Raw genomic sequence first — 23,779 nt, forward strand, 5'->3', positions numbered from 1 at the left:
TCAAAGGAGGCGAATCACATCTTCATGTGTTAGGGTCAACATTTCAAACAACGTTTAATTTGTATTCAGATGGCATAATAGTGAGTATCAGATATTCATGATCAGTAAATCCTCATGCTTATCTCCCATACAAATTATCATTATTATCATAATGCCTAGGCAGCCCAGTCATGGACCAAAACAGTTCCTGCCTTGTACATGTTACCTCTGCTTTCCCTAGCTCTTATGAGTAACACATATTAACACTTTTTCAAACTGAGGCGTCACCTCTATTCTCCAGACATTTGTTCTCTTCATCACTATTAGGCTTGTGTTCTCTTGTTGCAAATTGTTTTGTCTTGTCTTGTGATGTTTTGGCCAGTTATTTGGTCATGTTTTGGTTTTGTACAGATTTTTTTTAAACTTCACTTGGAACAGAAATTTGTTATGTCAAATCTCACTTCATCACCTTCATGACCTCTCTGTATTGTGCCACTCGATACATTCCTTATCTATTGTTTTTATTGAGATGATTCCTACTTAATAATTATACGATGTTTTCTTTGTCCAAACACTCTAACCAATCAGTACTACTTTGAGATTTATAACCATTGTTCACATTTTACACATGGGGAAACTACAGCAATGTGCGCTACTGGTCATGATTACTTTGATTGTGAACACCATTTTGGAAATTATTGTTCTGAACATCTATGCTGTAATATGTAATTGTGCAAAAAAGGTTTGTAGACATTAAATTTAAAAAAGTTTGTCAATGTGGCTGTGAACTTCCTTCACTCAGAGCCCAATCCCTTGCATATCTAACTCTTCTGACTAATAGAAATTTTAGCTCAGAAGGAAAGTAGGATCACACCCAACTTCTATATGTTTTTTATGTTGTTGGGGTTTTTTTTTTTTGCTACCTTTCACAATTTCCCTTAATTATTTTGGTGTACCTGTCATGACCAATGTGTCATAGTTTAGCACAATACTCCCATAAATGCAGCTTCCTGCATTTGTTGGGCAAGATTCTCCTCCTCATGCAATTTATTGAGTGTAATTAGTTGCCATAGCCATAGTTTTTCTCTGTACCCATAGAAAATGGTTGAGGCAGCATTCTGTTCACATGCTGAACAGAAGTGTACAGTAAAAGTAAACTGATGTTTCATTTCTTATGTACATCACAAATAGTTCTCTCATATAGATCAGTGTCAAACACTCAACCTGCAGCTGGATTCTTGAGGGATGTGGCCTCATAGAATATTCACATTTTGCAGAATCTAAGCTCTCATATTCCTTAAAAGGTTTCTAGCCCTTATGTTTATAACTCCAAGTTAACATTCCAAGTGCAATGGATGCTGTATTTTCTTCCTGAATCTGAAAAAGGCTCAACACAAAGACTAAGAACTGTGAACTTCCTTGATTCCATTAATTAGCATAACATATCAATCCTAAAGCTGACAGTTTAATGTCAACATTAACTTTTAAGTTGCTGGGCATTTTGTCAGATGTAATAAGAATAAATCCCACAGAGGGCAGCATCTGGGAGTTGCCAGTGGAAAGGCAATACAAACAGAAGAAGTGGAGAGACATAAACACAAGACAAATGGGAGAAACAGAAAAAGAAAACTGGGGAAGAATGAGAAACACAGGGCAGAATTAGGGGTGGTCTAAATAGTAAGCCTATTTTCATCAGAGTGGTGCTAGATGTGATAATAATGTATTGAACAATTAATGACCTTAATTAAAAGTTTACTTACTACATATAGATGGTATTCTAACACCGATTTTTTTTACAAACCTATAATTGATAGGAGTGGGTGCCCAGTATGGATTGAGGAGAGTATGTGGTTTTAAATTTATATAGTGGGCACACTTTAAAAAGTTCATTCCAGTTTTACAGGCATTACTGATTGCAGTAATATTTCTTAGATTTAAAAAGGAAAATATTTCTGGAAACAGTAATATCTCTAAAACCAGAATGACATTTTTAAGTCCATGCTTGGCTGCAGAAACAGTGTCAATGGGAGGGCTTCAGCTTCCTCAACCATGGGATGCTGTTTCGGGAAAGTGGTCTGCTGGAAAGATATGGAATCCACCAAGAAAAAAGGGGAAATACTGTTGAGGCCGCAGCTAGAGTGAGGTGTCCAATTCTGGGCACCACATTTTAAGAAAGATAGGGACGAACTGGAGAGATTCCGGAGGATAGCAAAAAAAACATGATACAAGGTTTAGAAAACCTAACCTATGAGGAAAGGTTAAAAATACTAGACATGTTTAGTCTTGAGAAAAGAACTGTGGACCTGATACCAGTCTTCAAATATGTTAAGGGTTGTTATAAAAAGAGGACCATGATCAATTGTCCTCCTTGTGGACTGCAGGTAGGCTGGGAGGCATGGATCAGTGTTCATGTCTCACTCCCCATAAGTACCTGGCATGGGCTGGGGAAGCTAATGATCCATCCAGCAGACCAAATTCAGTGATGAACGCTGCCCATGTGCAACCTAAGGCATGCCATGCATATGCTAAGAAGAAGACTGCAAGTAGGCTTGATTTGCAACAGGGGAGATTTAGATTAGTTAGTAGGAAAAACTTTCCAACCGTAAGGGTAATTATGCTCTGGAATAGGCTTCCAAGGGAGGCTTTGGAATCCCCATCACTGGAAGTTTTTAAGAACAGGTTAGACAAACACCTGTCAGGGATGGTCTAGGTTTACTTAGTCCTGCCTCAGTGCAAGGGGTTGGATTTGATGATATCTCAAGATCCTTTCCAGCCCTACATTTCTATGATTCTGTGATTGTAATCCATACCATGGATCACAGTTCAAAATTTAATGGGGTCTATTGCACTGAATTAATATGACTCCCCTGACACAGAGTAGTTGAAATATTAAATTAGATAGCTTTTGTTGACCTTTAGACTGAAGGAAAAAAAATCAGGTAACCTATTGGTATAATAGACATTATCTGAAGTGACCTGCATTTAAACTGAAATTACATAGTCAATTTTCAGTCTCTACAGCTTAATTAACACTGTAGGTATCTCTTTATCCTTAAAGAAGAGACTACAAGGAAACAGCAGAATTCATATAGAACAGTGCATTTTACATTTTCGGTACTCTTCCAGAAAAAAAAACAACATAGGAGGAACACATTGCTATATTCTGTAACTCTTACTCATGTTGAGAACTCTCTCACTCTATGAAAAAAGAAAAGGAGTCCTTGTGGCACCTTAGAGACTAACCAATTTATTTGAGCATGAGCTTTCGTGAGCTACAGCTCACTTCATCAGATGCATACCGTGGAAACTGCAGCAGACTTTATATATACACAGAGAATATGAAACAATACCTCCTCCCACCCCACTGTCCTGCTGGTAATAGTAATACTCTATGAGTAGTCCCAAAAAAGTCCATGGGAATTGTCTAGTTGAAGCTGGATACATTCATACTAAATATAAAGCACACGTTTTAAACAATAAGGGTAATTAACTATTGGAATAATTTACCTAGGATGGATTCTCCATCTCTTGGTGATATTTTTAAATCAAGACATCTTTCTAAAACATATGTTAGGATTCATACAGAAGTTATGGGCTCGATGAGGAATTACTGGGTGAGATTCTGTGGGCCTGTGTTATGCAGGATATCAGAGTAGATGATCAGAATGGTCCTTTCTGCTCTTAAGATCTATGAATATTCACAAAGTGCTCTTCAGTGTGAGCATGGATGGCAGAATTAGGCTCTAACCTTCAGTGCCCAAACTCATACTGAGCAAGTACCTTACTAAATGCAATTAAATGCAGCACTGCCCTTTAAAAAATTAATTTATGCAGTTAAAATGACAGTGACTCCTATCTCTTTTTACATAGACTATGCCCATTCATTTTCTTCCATACTAAAGACACGGAGGTTATTTGCCTGTAACTGGAGCTCCTTTGAGATATGGGATCCCTCTGTGTATTCAACTGAGGGTTTACGCATCCAAGCCATGCATCCAGAGCTGGAGAATTTGAAAGTAGCAGTTTCCGTTGATCCATGCACGCACCCTTGCTTTGCCTCATGCTTTTATCTGATGTGATAAATGTTGGGGCAGACCGACCGCATCTTCAGTTCCTTCTCCATTGCAAATCAAAAAGAAGTGTAATACAGAAGTGGAACCACCCATCTGAAAGAACCTCCAGTTGCAGTTAAGTAATCTCCTTTGCTTCTTCAGGTGATGGTTCCTATTGTATTTCATTGAGGGTGATTAACAAGCAGCACCTAATTTAGAGGAAGGTGCGAGGAAGAGGAAGAAATGGTTGAATGGAGGGTAGCCACACCAAATGATGTGTCCATCACAAAGTCCTGCACAAAGGTGTAGTACACAGCAAAGGTATGCTCCAAACTCCATGTGGCGGCCCCACGTATGTCTGGAAGTGACACGCAATGGAGTGTGGCTGTAGCCAATGTCTGGGCTCTCGTGGAATGGGCTCTCCGTCCAGGGCGAAGGCAGTCCTGACAACTGATAACAGTGTAATACACCATCCTTGGAAATCCTATGGAGATTGCCTGCCCCTTAATCCTCTCCTGTCCCCTTAATAAGCAGTGTACAGGACTTCCTGATTGGTCTTGCCCTCTGTCAGTAGAAGGTCAAGGCCATGTGGACATCAAAGGAGTGAAGGTTTCACTTCTCTGCTGAGGTGTGAGGCTTTGGAAAGAAATCAGGTAAGTGTATGGGTTGGTTGGGATGAAACCGAGATACGACCTTTGATAGAAACTTGGATGTAGGCACAGGGAGACTTTGTCATGAAATGTGGTGAAAGGGGAATACACCATCATGGCCGGAAGTTCATCTACCCATCTCTCCAAAGTAATAGCCACTAGAAAGGTGATTTTCATGGAAATGAGGGGCATAGAGCATGAAGCCAGCGACTCCAAGGGCAGTTTCATTAACACTGATAGAACGAGATTGAGGTGCTACTGGGGGGTGATAGGTTGTATGGGTGGGAAAGTCCTGAGGAGACCTTTCCAAAACCTAGTTAGTCAACAGATATATAAATACAGTGTGTCCTGCCATGGCAAGAGGGTGATGAGGGAAACTAGCAGCTGTGACTTGGACCATATGGTGGTGAGAAGGAACTGGAGACAAAGTCAGTTTTCCCCACCATTTATTGCCTCAGACAGAACTATGAGGTGAAACAAGGGCACATGGACCAACGGACACTACTACTTTCAAATTCTCTGGCTCTGGATGCATGGCATGCATGAGTAAACCCTCAGTGGAACACAATAGGGACCATCACTCGAAGAAGAAGAAGAAGGAGAGAAAGAGATATGTGTATAGTGTAGAAGGAGAGAACCATGCTGGCAACCTCCCCTCCTTGGATTGCTATTATTTGGCTGCATAACACATTTTCAAGAAAAATACAAAACCAAATACAATGCAATAAGCACACCATTAAAACTAATACCACAATCACCATTACTGACATATAAATGCCTAAACAAATAAATACTTCCTCTACTGGCTCCTTCTTCCCTGAATCAGGTTTAAGCTGCTTGTCACCATCCTGAATGCCCTGTGTAACTCTTCCCTACCATACTTATGTGCTCATCTCCCATCATGACAGCCTATAATACTCATTTGTCCACTTCTCTCCCTGAAATATCTCTCCTTTCTTCCATGCTTCCCCTTGTACCTGGAACATCCTCCCTAAATTGATTAATAAATGCCTCTATTATCTCCACTTTTGGATATCCCTTCATGAAACACCTGTGCTCTGATGCCTACATGAAATCAGCAAATTTATTATGGCTATCGGAGAAACAGTCAGGTATAGCTGTTGTTATTTTTAAAAAAAAAAAAGAAACATGTTCTGAAATTACTTGGAACCACCTGGTTCTATACATAGCTAGTCCATATAACCATGTGATGGTATCTCACTTCCTTCAACCTCCCTCTCCACTCCTCTTGTTTGTTGCACTCATTTGTTGCAGTGCCTCTTAACTTAAAAGATCATAGTACAACAGGGACTAAATAGTCCTGTGTTTTTGTACAGCGACTTTCAAAATGTTGCCCCAATTCTGATTGGAGATTGTGTGTGCTATCATAATCCAAATTAATACTACTACTACTAAAAGGACAAAAAACGGAAGCAAACAAGTATATTGCTTTATGCTTTAGGTTCTGTTTTTACTTTGAGAATTCCCTCCCTTCCCCCATCACCCATCATGTTATCAGTGTAAATTGTGGCAGATTCTCTTCCCCACTTCACTCCCTTGTGCCACTCTGGCTTCCCAAAAGAAGCCAAACTGGACTGCTGCCCCCTCACTAAGGATTCCCCTGGTATCTATCATAACCATCGCTACTCTTTCTTTTTTGGTTTTAGTTGTTGTTTTTTTCAAACCCTCCTCCCACACATGACCTTTATAATCTCTGGACTGTACACTGTTAATGAGACCTGACACTTTGCTGTTTTGTTTTTGGACACCTCTGATTACCTCCTCATGGGGAGTCAGACAGCAAAAGAGCCAGCAGGACATCCTCAGTGCCACATAAGGCAAGATTTCTTTTGCTGCTCCCTTTTTAATGGGAGCCTGTGCAAGCCCTTTGTTCAGGCAAGCAAATTGGGGCAGGGAGGGGAGAAAAGAATGAGAACAGTCTTCACAGCCCTAGGAACCTCTGACATTAAAAATGATATGAAGGGAAGGGAGCAATTGTCAGAAGGTGGAGTGAAGTACTGATAAGATGCCTGTCATGGTTGCCATGTAGAGTAAGGATAAAGGGTAGTTCAGTGGTTCTCAAACTAGGGCCACCGCTTGTTCAGGGAAAGCCCCTGGTGGGCCGGGCCAGTTTGTTTACCTGCCATGTCCGCAGGGTTGCCTGATTGCGGCTCTCAGTGGCCGCGGTTCACCGCTCCAGGCCAATGGGGGCTGCAGGAAGGGCAGCCAGCACATCCCTCAGCCCATGTCACTTCCTGCAGCTCCCACTGGCCTGAAGCGGCAAACCACGGCCAGTGGGAGCCACAATCGGCCGAACGTGTGGACGCGGCAGGTAAACAAACTGGCCTGGCCCATCAGGGGCTTTCCCTGAACAAGGAGTGGCCCTAGTTTGAGAACCACTGGGGTAGGTGGATGGCAAAGGAGGCAAAACAAGAAGGAGGGCTGGATAGTAAGTGAAGCTGGAGGCATCAAGGAGGGGAAGTGAGTGAGGCATTGTGAGAGAGAATAGAAGGTTGAATAAGCCAGGCAGTATGCCCTACAAAGTGATATTATCACACTGATTTTTGTACATTCTGGGGAAAATATTTTGAAATAAGACAGGTGAAAAATCATTAAGTAATTAACCTTATTTTTGAATCCTTCATCACCCAACCACTTATTTCGTCATCTTTTTGTTGAGGCTCCCATTTGTTGGCTCATGTCTATTCTTTCTATTCAGAAGCGGGAGGGGCGGGGGGGGGGTGTTGAAAGTACTGCCATGGGAGCTTGGAGAGTAGGGTCAGGATCAGGAATTAGATCAAAAGTTCTCCAGGGCCGAGACCTCATATTTTATGAGACTATAAAGTACCTAGCACATTCTTGGTCTCTATAAAATTACTAATACTATAATTAAGTTAAATCCATATTTTAACATGTGTGTTTGGAATCCCCTCTTCTTCTAGCCTGAAACCTACGGTTAGCGGGTTAGTATTTTTCTTTTACAAATCCCTCAGGAAATCAAATCCACAGTAAGGAATTCATTGAAGAAAATGATCTATGTAAAAGAAATAACATAGCTGAGAGTAGTGCAGACCTTACACTATTGATACTTGTTATACTTTCTAACAATTACTTCACACTTCTGACTCTGTTGTATTGGGAACTAGATTTTTCTTATATCCAAACTAGCAATACAAAACCTGTTGGTAAAATAACTAAGCACACTTTTGGTGGGTCACGAAGAAATGATAATAAAATAATAATAAATCATATTAATAATAAGTACTAGCTCTTAGACTTGGTAAATCTTTAGTGTTGATGCCATTTAGGTTTAAAAATAAAAGTCAATTTGCTGTTAGGAGGCCAAGCTTATTTAAAGTCATACAAATTTTTGGTAAAAAGAAAAGGAGTACTTGTGGCACCTTAGAGACTAACTAATTTATTTGAGCATAAGCTTTCGTGAGCTACAGCTAAATTTGTTAGTCTCTAAGGTGCCACAAGTACTCCTTTTCTTTTTGTGAATACAGACTAACATGGCTGCTACTCTGAAATTTTTGGTACTGTGTCTGCTATTGTGGGTCCTCTCTTTCATGCTTTTACTGTCTAAGTCAATTCATGTCTGTCGCTTTCCCACAGCTTTTTTTTAACAGATACAAAAAGTTTTAAAACAAAGAAATATACCAAGTCCCCTTGTAAATTCACCACGTTTCATTGTTCTAGTAACTTCAGTCCTTTGTCTACCTCACAGAGGGTTTATTTAATTATTTATTTCAAACTGGTTTCTTTTGTGCCAGTATAGGCATACAACTTTCATATTTCATTAACATGATGTTCAGCTAATTTCAGCTGGCAGAAGCCCAGACTTACTGACCTTCATGGAATGTGGATAGGAAGGGGAAAGGATGATTTTCAGTACTGGTGGAAACATTCCCTCCTGCAATTACAATTCTTTATCCAAGTGATGGTATTGAACATCGGACCAACTTATTCTTTTATTATTTTTAAGACTATTATGGTAGCACCTAGGGAGCCCAACTGAGATCGGGGTCCCATTGAGCTAGGTGCTATACAAACATAGAACAAGACACAATATCTGCTATGAAGAGTTTATGTCTGCTCACTGAATGTCCCCTGTTGACTGATGTATGCAGTAACCATTGTAGTTTCAGAAAAGACAGCATAAGTATTGTGATGGTACTTTATAGGGGAGAGAGTGCAGGGAGGGAAAAGTAGTAGACCCAGACAGAAATATATGTCAGACATACTCTGATGCTGCAACGAAAATCCAGCAAATATGGTATGTACCTGCATGTCTGCAGACAGATGAGTAGATTAGACCGTTTAACCTGACATATATCCCAAATGTATTGATTGTGGTCTCTCTATCACTGCTGTGTATACAAATAAGGTTTAATGTGTGTCTTTGTACTATTGATTATTTTCTGGTCATTTTTCCATCCCTGAAACTCACACATCTTTCTTGCACAGGGCCCACACCTTTGAGGTGGGTTCTATTTCTCAATGAAGTGTGTGGGGGGGAACAATTTCTTTTTTTGTTGTTTTTTATTTGATTTTCACATTGTGATTTATGAGCATCAATTCAAGTAACAACTGTCACTGCTAATGAGAGTTTTGCACATAACTCCCCAAGCACTACATTTAAAATTTACCTGACAGCTAGGCCACATTAGTGCAGTTTACTGAATGTATACTTGGCCACCAGGGAGAGAAAACAGCTATATGGTCGTTATCCCATTGAAGTGCTTTCCCATTTCATAGCCAAGTAACGTGTCTAAAATTGTGAATGACTGTAGAGCATGTTTGCTAAGAAACAGTAAATTCACAAATTTGCTGAAAATTGTGTAAACACACACACACACATATATCATTAGTTATTGTCCTCTTCCAAAAAAAAACTTTGAATACTTCATTCCCTCCATAAAGTGTTCTGTGCAATGTAATATCTCAACTAGCAAAGTTTGCTCATCTATTTTTGACATCAAATATACACCAGTTACCAAAGATTTGATGTCTAAAACAATTCACTGCATTTACCAAGTCCAAATTCAAAATTTAAAAAGCTGCTATTGACAAACATTTAACAAGCATCAAAATATTATTTGCATTTTTTCCTATGAATGCATTATCTGTATTTGAGAATAACAACCATTTTAGTATCCACAAATATACTTGATCCTAATTAAACAAAACACGAGCTTAAGCATTGATGTGCCATCCAGTAAAATGACCATTTAGACAAGCTGTCAAGTTTTCAACTTGTCTCATTTGTAAGCTGTTTACTGCTCAGGAGTCCCAAGGGTTTCTTTCTCTCTCTCTCTCTCAATCTCTCTCCAGCTGGAGGAAAGTCACAAGTCCACTAGTACTTTATCGGGTTTTGTGCAGATGTCTCAAGGACAGTAATATTTCTGTTGGTGTACATATTTCATACACCAGTAGTTAATGCAGACTTTAAAAGTTACTCATTCCCCTGTCACTCATTCCATCTCATAACTGGCACTTTTTTATACATGTCAATATACTGATATGGAACAATATAATTAATGTTTGCCTTATATATTCAAACAGTGTGCACTGCTATGCCAGGGCTTATTCACATCCTGCAAAATAAACACACTGGGTAAAATTTTCAAAAGGGTCTAAGTGACTTCAAAACCTAAGACTCATTTTCATAAGTGACATAGGACCTCACGGAAAGTCAATGGGAAATGTAGGCTCCTTTTGAAAATATTAACCAGGGTATTTACATATATCTGTGACATATTAGAGTTGAGTCTAATTTGTCTTTTAAAGGACATGTTTTTATGAGTTTGTTTAGCCCACACACTATCATTATGTCTTCAAGGATAAAATCATCATCTTCACCAACTATGTCTGAGAAATATAGTCATGTCAGCAATGCCTATTGTCAAAAACATTTTCTTCTCTCTACTTTGAAGATTTCTAAAAAATATTCAAAGCTTCCAATTTCCCCTAAAAATACTACAGGCTGTCCCGCAACTTAGGTCTGTAAGTTACAGACACTGCAGCAAAAGTCCCATTTGTTTTGTTTTAAAACTGAAAAGGGAGAAGTGATTGCAGCAAAGGTTTGAGAAGAATTTTGGTGCATCGCAGTCAAGAACAAAGCACAAAAAATTTGCAATAGTGCCAGTAAAGTTATTTAAAAAACTCTCACAATACTAAACACACCAGAGAAAAGCAGTACTGGCTCCATTATGAGAAATGTAAACACACTAGACTGAGAATCATGGAAAAGTACCGATTAGCTTTCAGTGTTTCCAGTGGAGCTTGGAAGCTCTGAACCATTTTAAAAAAAGTTCACTGAATGGATTAAGATCCTCCGGGGTCAGGAGAATCTTACTGTCATGCGAAGAAATCATAACTGTGCATCAAGATCATCCTGCAGGGAGTTGACTCACCCTGGATGTTTATCACCTCATTTCTGGTTCCACAAATGTGTTTGTGTTCTTCCACTGTGGAAATTTCAGCAAGTGGTAGAGGCAAAGGTGCTGGAGTGTGCCCTTTTGGATGATTAGGGAGAAGTCTGCATCGAGAAGAGGTTGGAGATCACCTCCTAGAATAGAATCTATAATCCCCGGAAATAGACTGGGTTTGCTGCCAAAATGCTGACATCATCATAGGAGGATAGAAATGTTCACTTCCGGGGGGTCTGGAGTGTCTGCAGTAGCAGTTTCTATGGGAACTAGCAGGAGACAGATAGTGGAGCTTCTAAATACATGGATTGTGTAAGGAACTGTTTGAAGGGCCTCCAAATCCATCCTTTATGGTGCTGGGGCCAATGCAGACTGCTCTCAGAAATGACCTCCTACACAAACTCTGCCAAAGTGCAATAGGCACTGGGGCTGGGTGCCAGAGGAATGGCAATGTGGAATTGATAACACCACCATAGGGGTCACAACAAGAGTCTTTAGCTCAGCACTGGCATCGGGGATTTAGGGGTAACATTTGGAGCCAAAGCCTCTGGTGCTTGAGGAATGCACTCCCTTGACTCATGGCCCTGGAATAGCATTTGTTTTCCTTTCAACCCTAGAACATTTATCACTTGTTGATGTGGGGAGCCCTATGCAGCTTCACCTTTTATCAGTAGTAGTAAAGTCCCTCCCCCCCTCAGTACTGTGAAGTCAGTCAGTCAATCATCAGGATTTTTTTTTTTTTTCTGTGACTGAATTTGTTGAGCTGAGAGTGTTTAGCAATTTTGTCATGGATCAAACTTTTGCAGTCACATTATAAATCCTGGAAATGAAGGCTTTATAATGAAAATACTGGTACAACCTAAACTGTAGGCACTGAAAATAGCACTGGTAAACATTAGTCAAAGTAAATCTGACAAATAAGAAAATATTTTTCAAGAAGGCACCACACTAGCAGTCCAGCAAAGATACACCACAGTCACCAAAGGCATTTCCCTAGCCAGTCATGTATGCACCAAGAATCCAAAGTGGCAGAGACAGGTGCCATTACTGAAACAGACTTTGCCAAACTATGTCTTGTGGTTCTTGAAACTGACAAGTCTGTTCAATGTGCAGTCAGTGATGCTTAAGCGCTTGCTAAAGGAAAAAGGCATCAACAAAAGTGTCAACAGCAGCAGCAGTGATTCCCCAGTCATTATTCCAATTTAATGAATGTGTTAATTTCCTTGTTTGTTTCTCTCTCTTTTTTTTAACTACAATTGGTAAGTCATGTTGTAAAGAAAGATGTGGGCAAAAATTGCTTAATATTTGTTTATTGTTTGCATTTTCTCCAAGACCTAAATTTGTATATAAATAATTTTTAAAAGTATATTTTTTCACATGTAAAAACCCCCAACAATTACAGGCTAAACCGAGCACAAAAATCATTTAATCCCCTTGTCTGGAGAGGGGTCACTCCTGGGGTCACTCTTAGGAGATTAGCAAAGAGAACCAACATCTGTTTAGAGAATGCTAATTATCTGTTGAATTACTGGAGAATGCTTATTTAGATAAGCACCCAAACTTAAAGGTATATTCCCAATTCAGAATCTTTGGGGTTCTCCTAACAATAGTTTTATATGTATACCTACAACCTAACTTTGATATTTTTTCTTAATCAAGACAAACCCATAGTTTGTGATGCGTCATCCAGATCTTCCTCTATAGTATTCTCGGTATTGACAATGCCTCCCAACTTTGCATCCTCATCAAATTTTATTAGCATACTCCTACATCTCGTGCCAAGGTCATTAATTAAAACACTGAACAATACTGATTTCAAAGAACTCAGTTAGTAACCCCCACCTTATAGTTCACTTTTCAGCACAAGCCATTGCTTTTTCTGGCTGAGAAAGGCCATAACTTCTGTATCTGATGTGAATACTTGTTCAGATACTATGCTAGATCCTTCTGAAGTGTATTGCAAAGTTAGAATGCCCTTTCCTAGGATAGTTCATCACTTGCAGTTCCTGGCTTTGGATCTCCAACACTTAGAATCATAGTGTTAGAAGGGACTGCAAGAGTCATATAGTCTAACCTCTGCCAAGATGCAGGACTTGTTCTATCTAAACCATCCAAGACAGATGGCTCTCCAGCTTCCTTTTGAAAACCTCCAGTGAAGGCATTTCCAACAACCTTCTGAGGCGGTCTGTTCCATTGTCCTACTGTTCTTACAGTTAGGAAGTTTTTCCTGAGATTTAATCTAAATCTGCTATGCGGTAGTTTGAACCCATTGCCTCATGCCCTCTGTGGAGAAAGAGAATATTTTTTTCTCCATCTTTTTTATAGCAGCCTTTCAAGATGCTGAAGACCTCTATCATATCTCCCCATAATCTTCTCTTTACCAAACTAAACATACCCAAATCATTCAGTCTTTGCTCATATGGCTTGCATTCCATCCATTTGATCATATTTGTTGCTCACCTCTGGATCCTTTCCAGTTTCTCTACATCCTTTCTATACATTGGTTACCAAAATTGGACACACTACTCCAGATGAGGCCTAACCAGCTCCATGTAGAGTGGTACTATTACTTCCTCTGACATGCATACTATGCATCTCTTAATGAAACCTAAAATTGTCTTTGTTATTTTTTTTGTTTTTTTGCAACAGCCTCGCATTGCTGATTCATGTCGAGGTTGTCATCCACTACAACTCCTAGATCCTTCTCAGCAGTGCTGCTACCAAGCCAGTATTCACCCATTCTGTATTTGTGCATTTGATTTTTCTTTCATAGGTGTAGCATCTTACATTTGTCTTTGTTGAATTTCATTTTGTTATCTGTAGTCAAGTTCTCCAATTTATCAAGATCCCTCTGAATTTTAGCTCTATCCTCCAAAGTATTGGCAACCCCCCAGCTTTGTGTCAGCTGCAAAGTTGATCAGTATGCACTCTATACTTAGATACAAGTCATTAATAAAGATGTTAAACAACACTGGACCTAGAACAGGTCCCTGTGGAACCCGACTTGAGACCTCCCTTCAATCTGACATCATTCTATTAATTTCATTAACTCTTTGTTTGCAATTGTTTAACCAATTATGTATCCACTTAATGGTAGTTCTGTTGAGCCCACCTTTCTCCAGCTTACTTATCAGAATGTCATATGAGACTGTGTCAAAAGCCTTCCTGAAATTCAGGTATATTATGCCCACTGCATTCTGCCCATTCACCAAATGAGTTACCCTGTCAAAGAAGAAAATCAAGCAGTTTTGGCATGATTTGTTCTTGGTAAATCCATGCTGATTTTTAATGATTACCTCTTCATCCTTCAGGTATTCACAAATTGAATAATTTATAAATTGCAAAAGCAGCTTTCCAGGTATCGATGTCAGGCTGATTGGCCTATAGTTCCTCAGCTTCTCCTTTTTCCCATTTTTGAAGATGGGCACTACATTAACCCTTCTCTGGTCTTCCGAGACCCGCCCCCCTATGAGTTTGTAAATATTATTGGCAGTGGCTCTGAGGTCTCTTCAGCTAATTCCTTCAGTGCCCTCTAATAGTTGTTTTGGCAGCATGTTTATATATATATATATATATACACACACACTAATTTCTTCAGGACATTCCAACAAGTGTCACCTAATTGCTGTTTCCTGGAACAAAATGTGAACCCGTCCTGTTTTGGCTGGTCATGCTCCGAGAGTATCTGGAATATGTTTGAACAGGGTGGGGGTTTCCATACAAGAAAAGTGTCACACAATCTCCCAATCAGCAGTTTTTTCATTCCTTCTTTCATCTCAGGTAAATGCAAGTGTGCAGGTCTCACATAAGGTACCCCAAAACCTGCACTGGGCTGGGAACTTGTCAAGAAACTCTTCTAATGATTAGTTTTAATATTTCTATATTTTTCACAACTCCTATTATTGTTCAAGATCTCATATCTCTACCCTAGGAGGCAGACAAGTACCATACCTTATTTTTTAAAATTTGTGTAACACATTTCAAAAATTTGTACAAAATCACTTTAGACAGAAGACAGAATAGAATTTAGGGGCCAGATTCTGTGCTTTAATTGCACTGGCCATGGGGCCTGAACTATAGCTGTTAGCCCTAAAGCAACTCTTCCCAGATTAGGTTGAGGCACATTGGCAGGGCAGTGAGGGGGAACCTTGCCCTATAGTCATGAACACAGTGTTTTTTCTTCAGGGGATGACAATTCAACACGAGCACTAAATCCACACATTTTTTAAAAGATGAAGTTTATGGTTCTATGCTAATTATTCACAAACAAGTAAATTAGATAATAAACAATTTAATTAAAATATAACATATTGTCATAAATATAAAGGGAAGGGTAAACCCCTTTAAAATCCCTCCTGGCCAGAGGAAAAATCCTCTCACCTGTAAAGGGTTAAGAAGCTAAAGGTAACCTCGCTGGGACCTGACCAAAATGACCAATGAGGAGACAAGATACTTTCAAAAGCTGGGAGGAGGGAGAGAAACAAAGGGTCTGGGTCTGTGTCTGTCGGTACGCTGCTTTTGCCGGGGATAGACCAGGAATGGAGTCTTAGAACTTTTAGTAAGTAATCTAGCTAGGTATGTGTTAGATTATGATTTCTTTAAATGGCTGAGAAAAGAATTGTGCTGAATAGAATGACTATTTCTGTCTGTGTGTCTTTTTTGTAACTTAAGGTTTTGCCTAGAGGGATTCTCTGTGTTTTGAATCTAATTACCCTGTAAGGTATCTACCATCCTGATTTTACAGAGGTAATTCCTTTACTTCTATTTACTTCTATTTCTATTAAAAGTCTTCTTGTAAGAAAACTGAATGCTTTTTCATTGTTCTGAGATCCAAGGGTTTGGATCTGTGGTTACCTATGCAAATTGGTGAGGATTTTTACCAAACCTTTCCCAGGAAATGGGGTGCAAGGGTTGGGAGGATTTTGGGGGGAAAGACGTGTCCAAACTACGCTTCCCAGTAAACCAAGTGAGAGTTTGGTGGTGGCAGTGGATATTCCAAGGACAAAGGATAAAATTAATTTGTACCTTGGCAAGGTTTTAACCTAAGCTAGTAAAAGTAAGCTTAGGAGGTTTTCATGCAGGTCCCCACATCTGTACCCTAGAGTTCAGAATGGAGGAGGAACCTTGACACATATGGAGCCACATGAAAATTGGTCATTACTGATCTCATATACTGCACCAGATATTAGAAATTCTACAAGCAGGTCAATACACCCATGCCCATCATTACCAGAAAATGAGCATGTCAGCAATTACCACCTGAATCTTTCCTCACAGACACTAAATACCTCAGTGTCTTCCACATACACCAATTCAAAGGCCATATCTTCCTCAGCCATCTTATTTAATGCGCAGCTTCCTCCAATATGAGAAAGAGGGAATTATAAACAAACAAAATACTCTGCTTATTCTAATTTGCTAGAATAGCCCCAAGTCCTCACCTCGATAGTTTTGTTAACTTGGAAAGAGATACAGTGCTGATCCAGATGTAGGTAGAGAGAGGAACATGATTTATATTGTTATACAATGGGGAAGCTTATGCATGACCAAAAAGAATGATTCTAAACCCACAGAGAAAGCATACAAGAAAGTCACAGATGGGTCTCACTCTACCTGAAACCACCTGGATATAGACTGTTTAAAACAAAACTTATGGGAATAGGCCCTGTATTCAATATAAGTATGATGATAAAGATCAACCTTTCTAAATCAGTCAAAGAAAATATGAATGTATGGTTCATTTTAAGACAACAGCACAGGTCTTATAAATAGTAACAAATGAGAATCCAGTGTAAAGGGGAAAAAAAAATTAGAAAGTTAAATCAGGAATGTTAAAAACAGTGTTAAAATGAAACCACCAAAGATAGTAAGCATGTAAGAATAATAATCTGACTTGTTAAAAATATACTGTAAATGTTTATGGCTAACATTTGTCTCTTTTGTTGATTTTTTCAAAGTGTCAAGATTATAAGCATTGATTAGAAAAGAGAGTATTCAGTAAAGTGGAATGCAGAGGTCAGTAAAACCAAAAGAGTGCTTATGCCCACTGAAAATCAGCTAATATGAGACCAAGATGCCCTCAAGGTATGGAGTGGCTAAAGAAGAACAGCTATTTTGTTGGGGGTGGAAGTGCCTTCCCCCTCCCAATATTCTGTGTCTTTCTAGGAAAGGGTTAATTGGCAACCTGGTTTGTAATAGCTAGTTTAAATGTATTAAACCCCAGAGTAAAGGCCAGTTTTGTACACTGAACTCCATTTTCTGTCCTTTTATGCATGATTAAATGGCAATTAAGTTTTAATGAAAAGTGTTAGGCTGATTACAATTAACATAATTGCACCAGTCAGTTCATGTCCTCATGTTCTACATGCTGCGCTGACATGGCAAGACAATGGCCCTTTAATGGAGTCAAACGTCTTGCAAGCTTCAGTCATTTACATTCTTCCATTTAAGGCATTTATGCCTACATATATAATGAAAAATAAAACACACACAGGTGTCACATTGTGTAAATCACTGCCTTCCATAAATATATGCATTATTTCAAAATCTTTGGGATATGACAAAACTCATCCCCCAAGCGCCTGTAATAAACCATTCATTTCTTCCACGATTACCAGAAAATTGAAAGCAGCTCAGGACTCATTTATAGATTCAGTTTGAGAGAAACAATATATAGCCTCAATCCACCAAGGTGCTGCAAAGTCTCATCCAGATCCAGCAGAGTATTTGCACATATGCTAAACTTTGAAGTCAAGGAAGCTACTCACATACTTAAAGTCGAGCATGTGCTCAAAGAGTCTGAGGGATCAGGGCCACGCTGCTCAGTACATTGCAAGACTGATTCCAAATAAATGGAACTCTTTTGAGGGTGGGTGGGGAGTGATATTTCATATGCATGCGCGCGCGCACACATAAACACACAACTTTGCACTTGACAAGGATCGTAAACCAAAAACTTGAAAGTTTCAGTCATTTTTTCCTTAACTTTAGCTGAGACTTCCAGCTCTCCACCACTAACTTCAATAAATTCCAGTGAGACATACACTGCAATTGCCAGCGTGATCACTAAACGGATCCAAAGGAAAATTACACCAAGCTGCATAAATCAGTTCTTGAATCCTAAAGCTTTAACTTGTCTCCTTTTCACCACATAACTGCTGAAGGTCAAATACTTTATAGTAGTACTTTTCTAGAAAAGGTAAACAGCTTAAATACTTTCTTCCTTCACAACATTTATTGCTAAATCTGTATCTATACATCTTACCCTCACTTCCACTTTATTATAATATAGTACGAAGTGTGTTAATCTGTTTCAATAGCTTAAAACAACTTCATTAAAATATATGTAAATTTAACACTTTCAACTGGTGTGAACAGCAGCACATTTTCGATAATTAACCATACAGAAAAGAAACACTCATCCAACCCCTGCCATATCTTATCTATCCATATAAAGCTATGACAAACTGACCAGTTACAGAAACTTCATCTCAACCCTTTACCCACTTCATCTATATTGTACCTAGGCATTTCAGGGCTTAACAAAGAGACAGTTCCTTAGGGGCTCTCACAACAAATTTGTTGGTGGCCTCAGAATGCAGCCACCAACTCTTGCTGGTGGTCTCTGTGACAATATTTCCTAAAATACTTAATTAACTTTGGGAAAAACAAATAAATATGCACATATCCATGTCCGAATCATTGTAATTTATTAATGTAGGATTTTTTGCAGCCTCAATGATAAAAATAATGTACAGATATCCCTATTCTTTACTGGACCTAAACAGAATAGAAACACAAATAAGGTGCTCTGCATGTTTTACTTTTGTTGGTTGATTTTTTTTTCAGACTTGCTAGCTAGTAAGTCTGCTACTGTGAAAAGTGATATTTGTATATTTGTTAATATATTTTTTTACAGAAGATTTACTCATCACTGTCAAGCTGGGGGACAAATTAAACCCTGGATGGGGAGGTGGGTAAGGAGGCAGGAGGGCCAGGGGTGATGGGGGCCTAGATTGGGGGGTTGAGGAGGCAGCTGGGGTCAGGATGATGGGGGGTGAGTCCGGGGCTGGAGCCTGGGGTCCTGTTGCATGGCTGGGGGATGGAGGAGGCAACAGGGGCCAGGGACAACGTGGGAGCCTGGGGCAGGAGTCCAAAGCCCTGTGGCTGGGGGACAGAGCCTGCTGCCCACCACCCCTGGGCTGAAGCCCAAAGCCCAAGCCCCATCCACCCCAGGAAGGTGGGGAACTCATACTGGTCACCTTCTCCTACATTGTTTGTGGTTCCAGAAGGAGGCAGGGACCAACCCCTGCTGGCGACCCTGGCGTAGGGGCCACTGCTTTGCCCCTCCCCCATCACCACCCAGGAAGCTGTGGCCGCAAGAAAAGCCCCTGCTGGCTGCATGTGTCCACAGTGGCCATATTTGAGAAATGCTCCCTTAGGGCATGACTACATGAGACAATGCGGAAAATTAAACCAAATTAACTGAAGGTGTGTATTTAAAGTGCATTAGTTAAAATGCATTTAATCCCTGTTCACTTTAGCTTATCTGAAGTAAAGTTAAGCTAAGGGGAACTCAGGCCACTGTACTTCTGATTGAGAGTGTCTATACAGGGACATTACATACTTTACCTAATGCAGTTTAAATTTACACCTTCAGTTAATTAAGCTTAATTTTCCTGAGTGTCCCATGTAGAAATGCCCTTAAATAAATTGTGTCCATAATGTGTATAGACGTAATGGTTGGACTGAATAAATATAGTACATTTCCCCCCCTTTGATGTACCTGAATCATTGGCATTTATGAGAGTTACATGATATCACAGGAAAACTCTACTCATTCAATGTTCTAATACTGAGATCATCACTCTTGTATCTAAAGTTGCAGTTATTTCAGAGCTGAAGATATAATTCCAAAATTATTCATGCCAAATGGTTTAAAATCAAACATTTTACAATATTTTTGTGTAGGTTTCTTTTACATTTTCACTGTTAAAATGAAATACATTTAGCTTAAAATACACGTAAATAAAAAACATCTGAAACAAAAAAGTGTATGTGAGTGCCAATTCATTTTTTCAGAAACAAAATTAGTTATTAGATAAAATAAGTCCAATATTTGAGGCTGTCTTGGAAAATAATAGTGAGAGATTTAAAATAAAGACAAAAGTAACTTAGCCTATAGATCCTAAGACCCTACCATGACCCATAAGTGTATTTTGTGTAAATTAAAAAAAATTAAAAAAAAGATTCTCTTTAGGAAAGACTAACAAGCCTACCAGAAGAAAAAAAATGTGTATTTGTGTACACAAGAATGATCACACCTAATTGTATTTGAGATAATAGAGGAGTCACATACTTGAGAATTGGATGGAAAAGCCTGACTTGCTGATGAAGAAGTCACTGTCAAACTGTAACGTCAGTGAGTTGAAGGTGCTATGGATATCCTCAGGAAGGGCTGAACCACTCCATTCTTTCAGAAGAATACTGCTTTCAACAGGACCATCCCACACCTTCAGGATGTCATGGGCAACCTCAGTGTCAAAAACAATAAAATGCAGACTGCAAAGGAAGAGTAACATACATTGTACATTAAAACATAGGCATTATGTCTATGTAGCCTACCTTTATCAGGTTTTTAAGAGATCAGAACTCCATGAACCAACATTTCTACTGCACATGTAAATAAAACTAAGAATACTAGCTGAATTAGTTAGGTGTTACATTAAATTATGCCAACTGCAGCAAATACTAGGTGATAACATACCTATCACAAGACACCTGATCGATATTGTATTTGGATTCCCAGGTGGGAAAACCCTATCTGCGATATGTATATTTGAGGAAATATTTTACACACTAATGTAAAAACAGACCAAAAGCTGAGCCTGCATAATATTTATTTGAATATTTTCTTAAATGTATTAGAATGGATACAGATATCTTAAAAGTGTTTAATTGATAATCATTTTATTTTTATTTCTATTTTCATTAAGATAGATTATGCTCACGCTGGCAAGGACTTACTCATGTGCATAGATGTTAGCAGCTCACCAATGAGGGCAAGAGGTTCAAAACCTATCCTATAAAATGCTTGCAATTTTCTTCCAGGAGAAGCTCAGCTCAGATGCAGCATCTGTTTTTTGTGAAGTCCTGTTCCCCCTCTACCTCCCACCCCCTTTTTTCAGATGGCTTAATTGGGGTGGGAGGTAAACAAGTCACTCACTGGATCACTTCACTTGCTTTCTGTTCACTTCTTGGTACAATTCAAGGTATTAAGTTTAATCTATTTTGTGTGTAAGTCTCAGGTATGATTTTGGTTTCATACCTGTCTGTAGAATGTCTAGCAATCTTTGATATATTCAGATTAAGAATAATAATAATCTATAAAAAGTTACATGTCCTGCATACATAAGCATACTTAAGTTAATGGGAGTTGTTCTGTTGATTTCAATTGGCTTTGAATCAGGCCCTAAGAGGCTTTTCTGTTCTTGGGATGGAACAACAGTTGAGGAAAATGGCCTGACCACTCAAACTAACAGGATCTAGGCTTGAATGTCTTGGGGATGGTAGGCAGGACATTCTCAAAGTTAATTCCACCACTCTGAAAATGGTTTACTCTCCTAGTTCAAGAGATCCAGGCACCCCCTCTGTGCCCCTAGCCCATTGGCACTAAGAGATTCCTGGTCCACCCCCTCCTGCTGCACTTTACTATTAGGCTGTTGGGATGCTTTTGGCACAACTTTCTGGCAGTTAATGCAGCCAGGCACAGTGTGACGCTCTGCTCCCTTGGGCTGCTGAGGTTAGGGACTGTCCCCTGCACAGTGCCCCACACATTAGTGTGCTTAGTGTCCTGGCTTTGTGGAGTTCTGGGGCAGTCTTCCCCTGCAGCATGGGGCATGGGTCACTTGCTGCTCTGGAGGAGAGTAAATGGTGCTTTTTTGTAACTTGATGTCATTACATCACATGTTGAAGATGTCAGTAACTCAGCCAGAAATGATGGGCCTGCTACAGGACAGGGTGGGTGAGGTGCGGTAGCCTGCAATGTGCAGGAGGTCAGACTAGATGATCATGCTGGTCCCTTCTGGCTCTAAAGTCTGTGAGTCTGTGAGATCCCAAACTAGTTAAACTTTAGAGCACAGTGCTAGTCTATCTCTCTCCCTCTCTCTTTTTTTCTCCCTCCCAGAGATTTTTATTTTTTGCTTTTGCTTCTCGAAAAAGAAGCAAATATTCAAAATCTTTATTAATTTCTGCATCTGTTCCCTGAAAATATTTGAATGTTTGCACTTTATAAGCCAACTAAAGAAAAACAACTTTATGCCACTTATTGAAATTTTGCACTGCTTTCTCTAGGGATAGTTTCACAAAACAATGAACTCCCTGAAAAATGTTCCTTTTCTACATTCCTACATCATGTCTTTTTTTTAATATTATCCTTAGATTCAGAGTTTAAGGCCAGAAGAAATCATTACTTCATATAGTCTGACCTCCTATACATCACAGATCATTAAATTTCACACAGTTAGCCTTGTATTAAGTCCAATGACTTGTGTTTGGCCAAAACAAATAATAATTTTTATTGTTAAATTCCTTCTACTTGTACACAATTGGAGATTTGCAAAGAGGCTATTAAAGGCTTTTAAACTTTTTTTCTCCCTCTTAAAGAGGAAGTGATATTTTTAGGAAATCTTATAGTACATATTTCATCACCATGATATTGGGTTTCAAACCATGAAAGAATTATGCACTTGCTTTTTCACAGATTCATAGATTCCCAAGGCCAGCAGGGACTATTACAATTATCTAGTCTGACTTCCTGCATAGGCCTTAGAACTTCCCCACAGTAGTTCGTAGAGCAATTGCCAGTAATAGAGAATCCACCCTTAAATGACCCTTAAATTGTTCCAATGGGTAATTACTCTCATTGTTAAAAAATGTATGCTTTATTTCCAGTTTGAATTTGTCTAGCTTCAACTTTGGGCCACTGGAGCAGACTACATCTTTCTCTGTCAGATAGAAGAGCCCATTGTTAAATATTTGTTCCCTACATAAGTACTATTACACTGTAATCAAGACACCCCTTAATGTTGTTGTTGTTGTTGTTAAACTAAAGAGATTAAGCGCTGAGTCTGTCAGTATAAGGCATGTTTTCTAAACCTTTAGTCATTCTTATGGCTCTTCTCTGTCCAATATATAAGTATCCTTCTCAAATTTTGGACACCAGAATTGGACACAGTATTTCAGCTGTGCTCACATTAGTGCCAAGTGCTTAACTTTATGAATACGAGTATAGTTAAGAATATGCATAATAGTTTGCAGAAACTATGCTCCTCCACCCAAAATGATTTTAGCTGTTTTTTTCCCCCCACAAACACTCCTTTAAAATATTTTCTGTTTCTATTTTTGTTTTTACTGTATGTTTTGCTTTCTTTCCAGCAATTTCCTTCTATCATGCACAATATTGCTCAAATCAAGGATTCAATTCTTGAATAGAGGTTCTGTTTGTTTGTTTTTTTAAGTACATATCTATAAGATGGTTAGCCAGTCAAGAGCAATTATAGGTAAAATGGAAACAATGAACAATTGAAGATATGCAAATCATAGCCTTTAATGATGCTTGTTAAAAATGATGTGTTGCATCACTACCTTTATTATTTATTTTCAATTT

At 39.1% G+C, this 23,779-nt stretch overlaps 1 protein-coding gene across 1 annotated transcript in view; it reads right to left on the minus strand.

Annotated features, from left to right (window-relative positions):
• The window catches only part of CSMD1 (CUB and Sushi multiple domains 1), a 1,692,034-nt gene that overhangs the window by 350,557 nt on the left and 1,317,698 nt on the right, over positions 1-23,779 (minus strand). The window contains exon 26 of the mRNA XM_077812120.1: positions 20,471-20,673. Within this exon, the coding sequence (XP_077668246.1) occupies positions 20,471-20,673 (203 nt within the window). The remainder of the gene's footprint in view (positions 1-20,470; positions 20,674-23,779) is intronic.

This window comes from Eretmochelys imbricata, chromosome 3 (genome assembly GCF_965152235.1).
Source record: "Eretmochelys imbricata isolate rEreImb1 chromosome 3, rEreImb1.hap1, whole genome shotgun sequence".
Taxonomy (NCBI): Eukaryota; Metazoa; Chordata; order Testudines; family Cheloniidae; genus Eretmochelys; species Eretmochelys imbricata.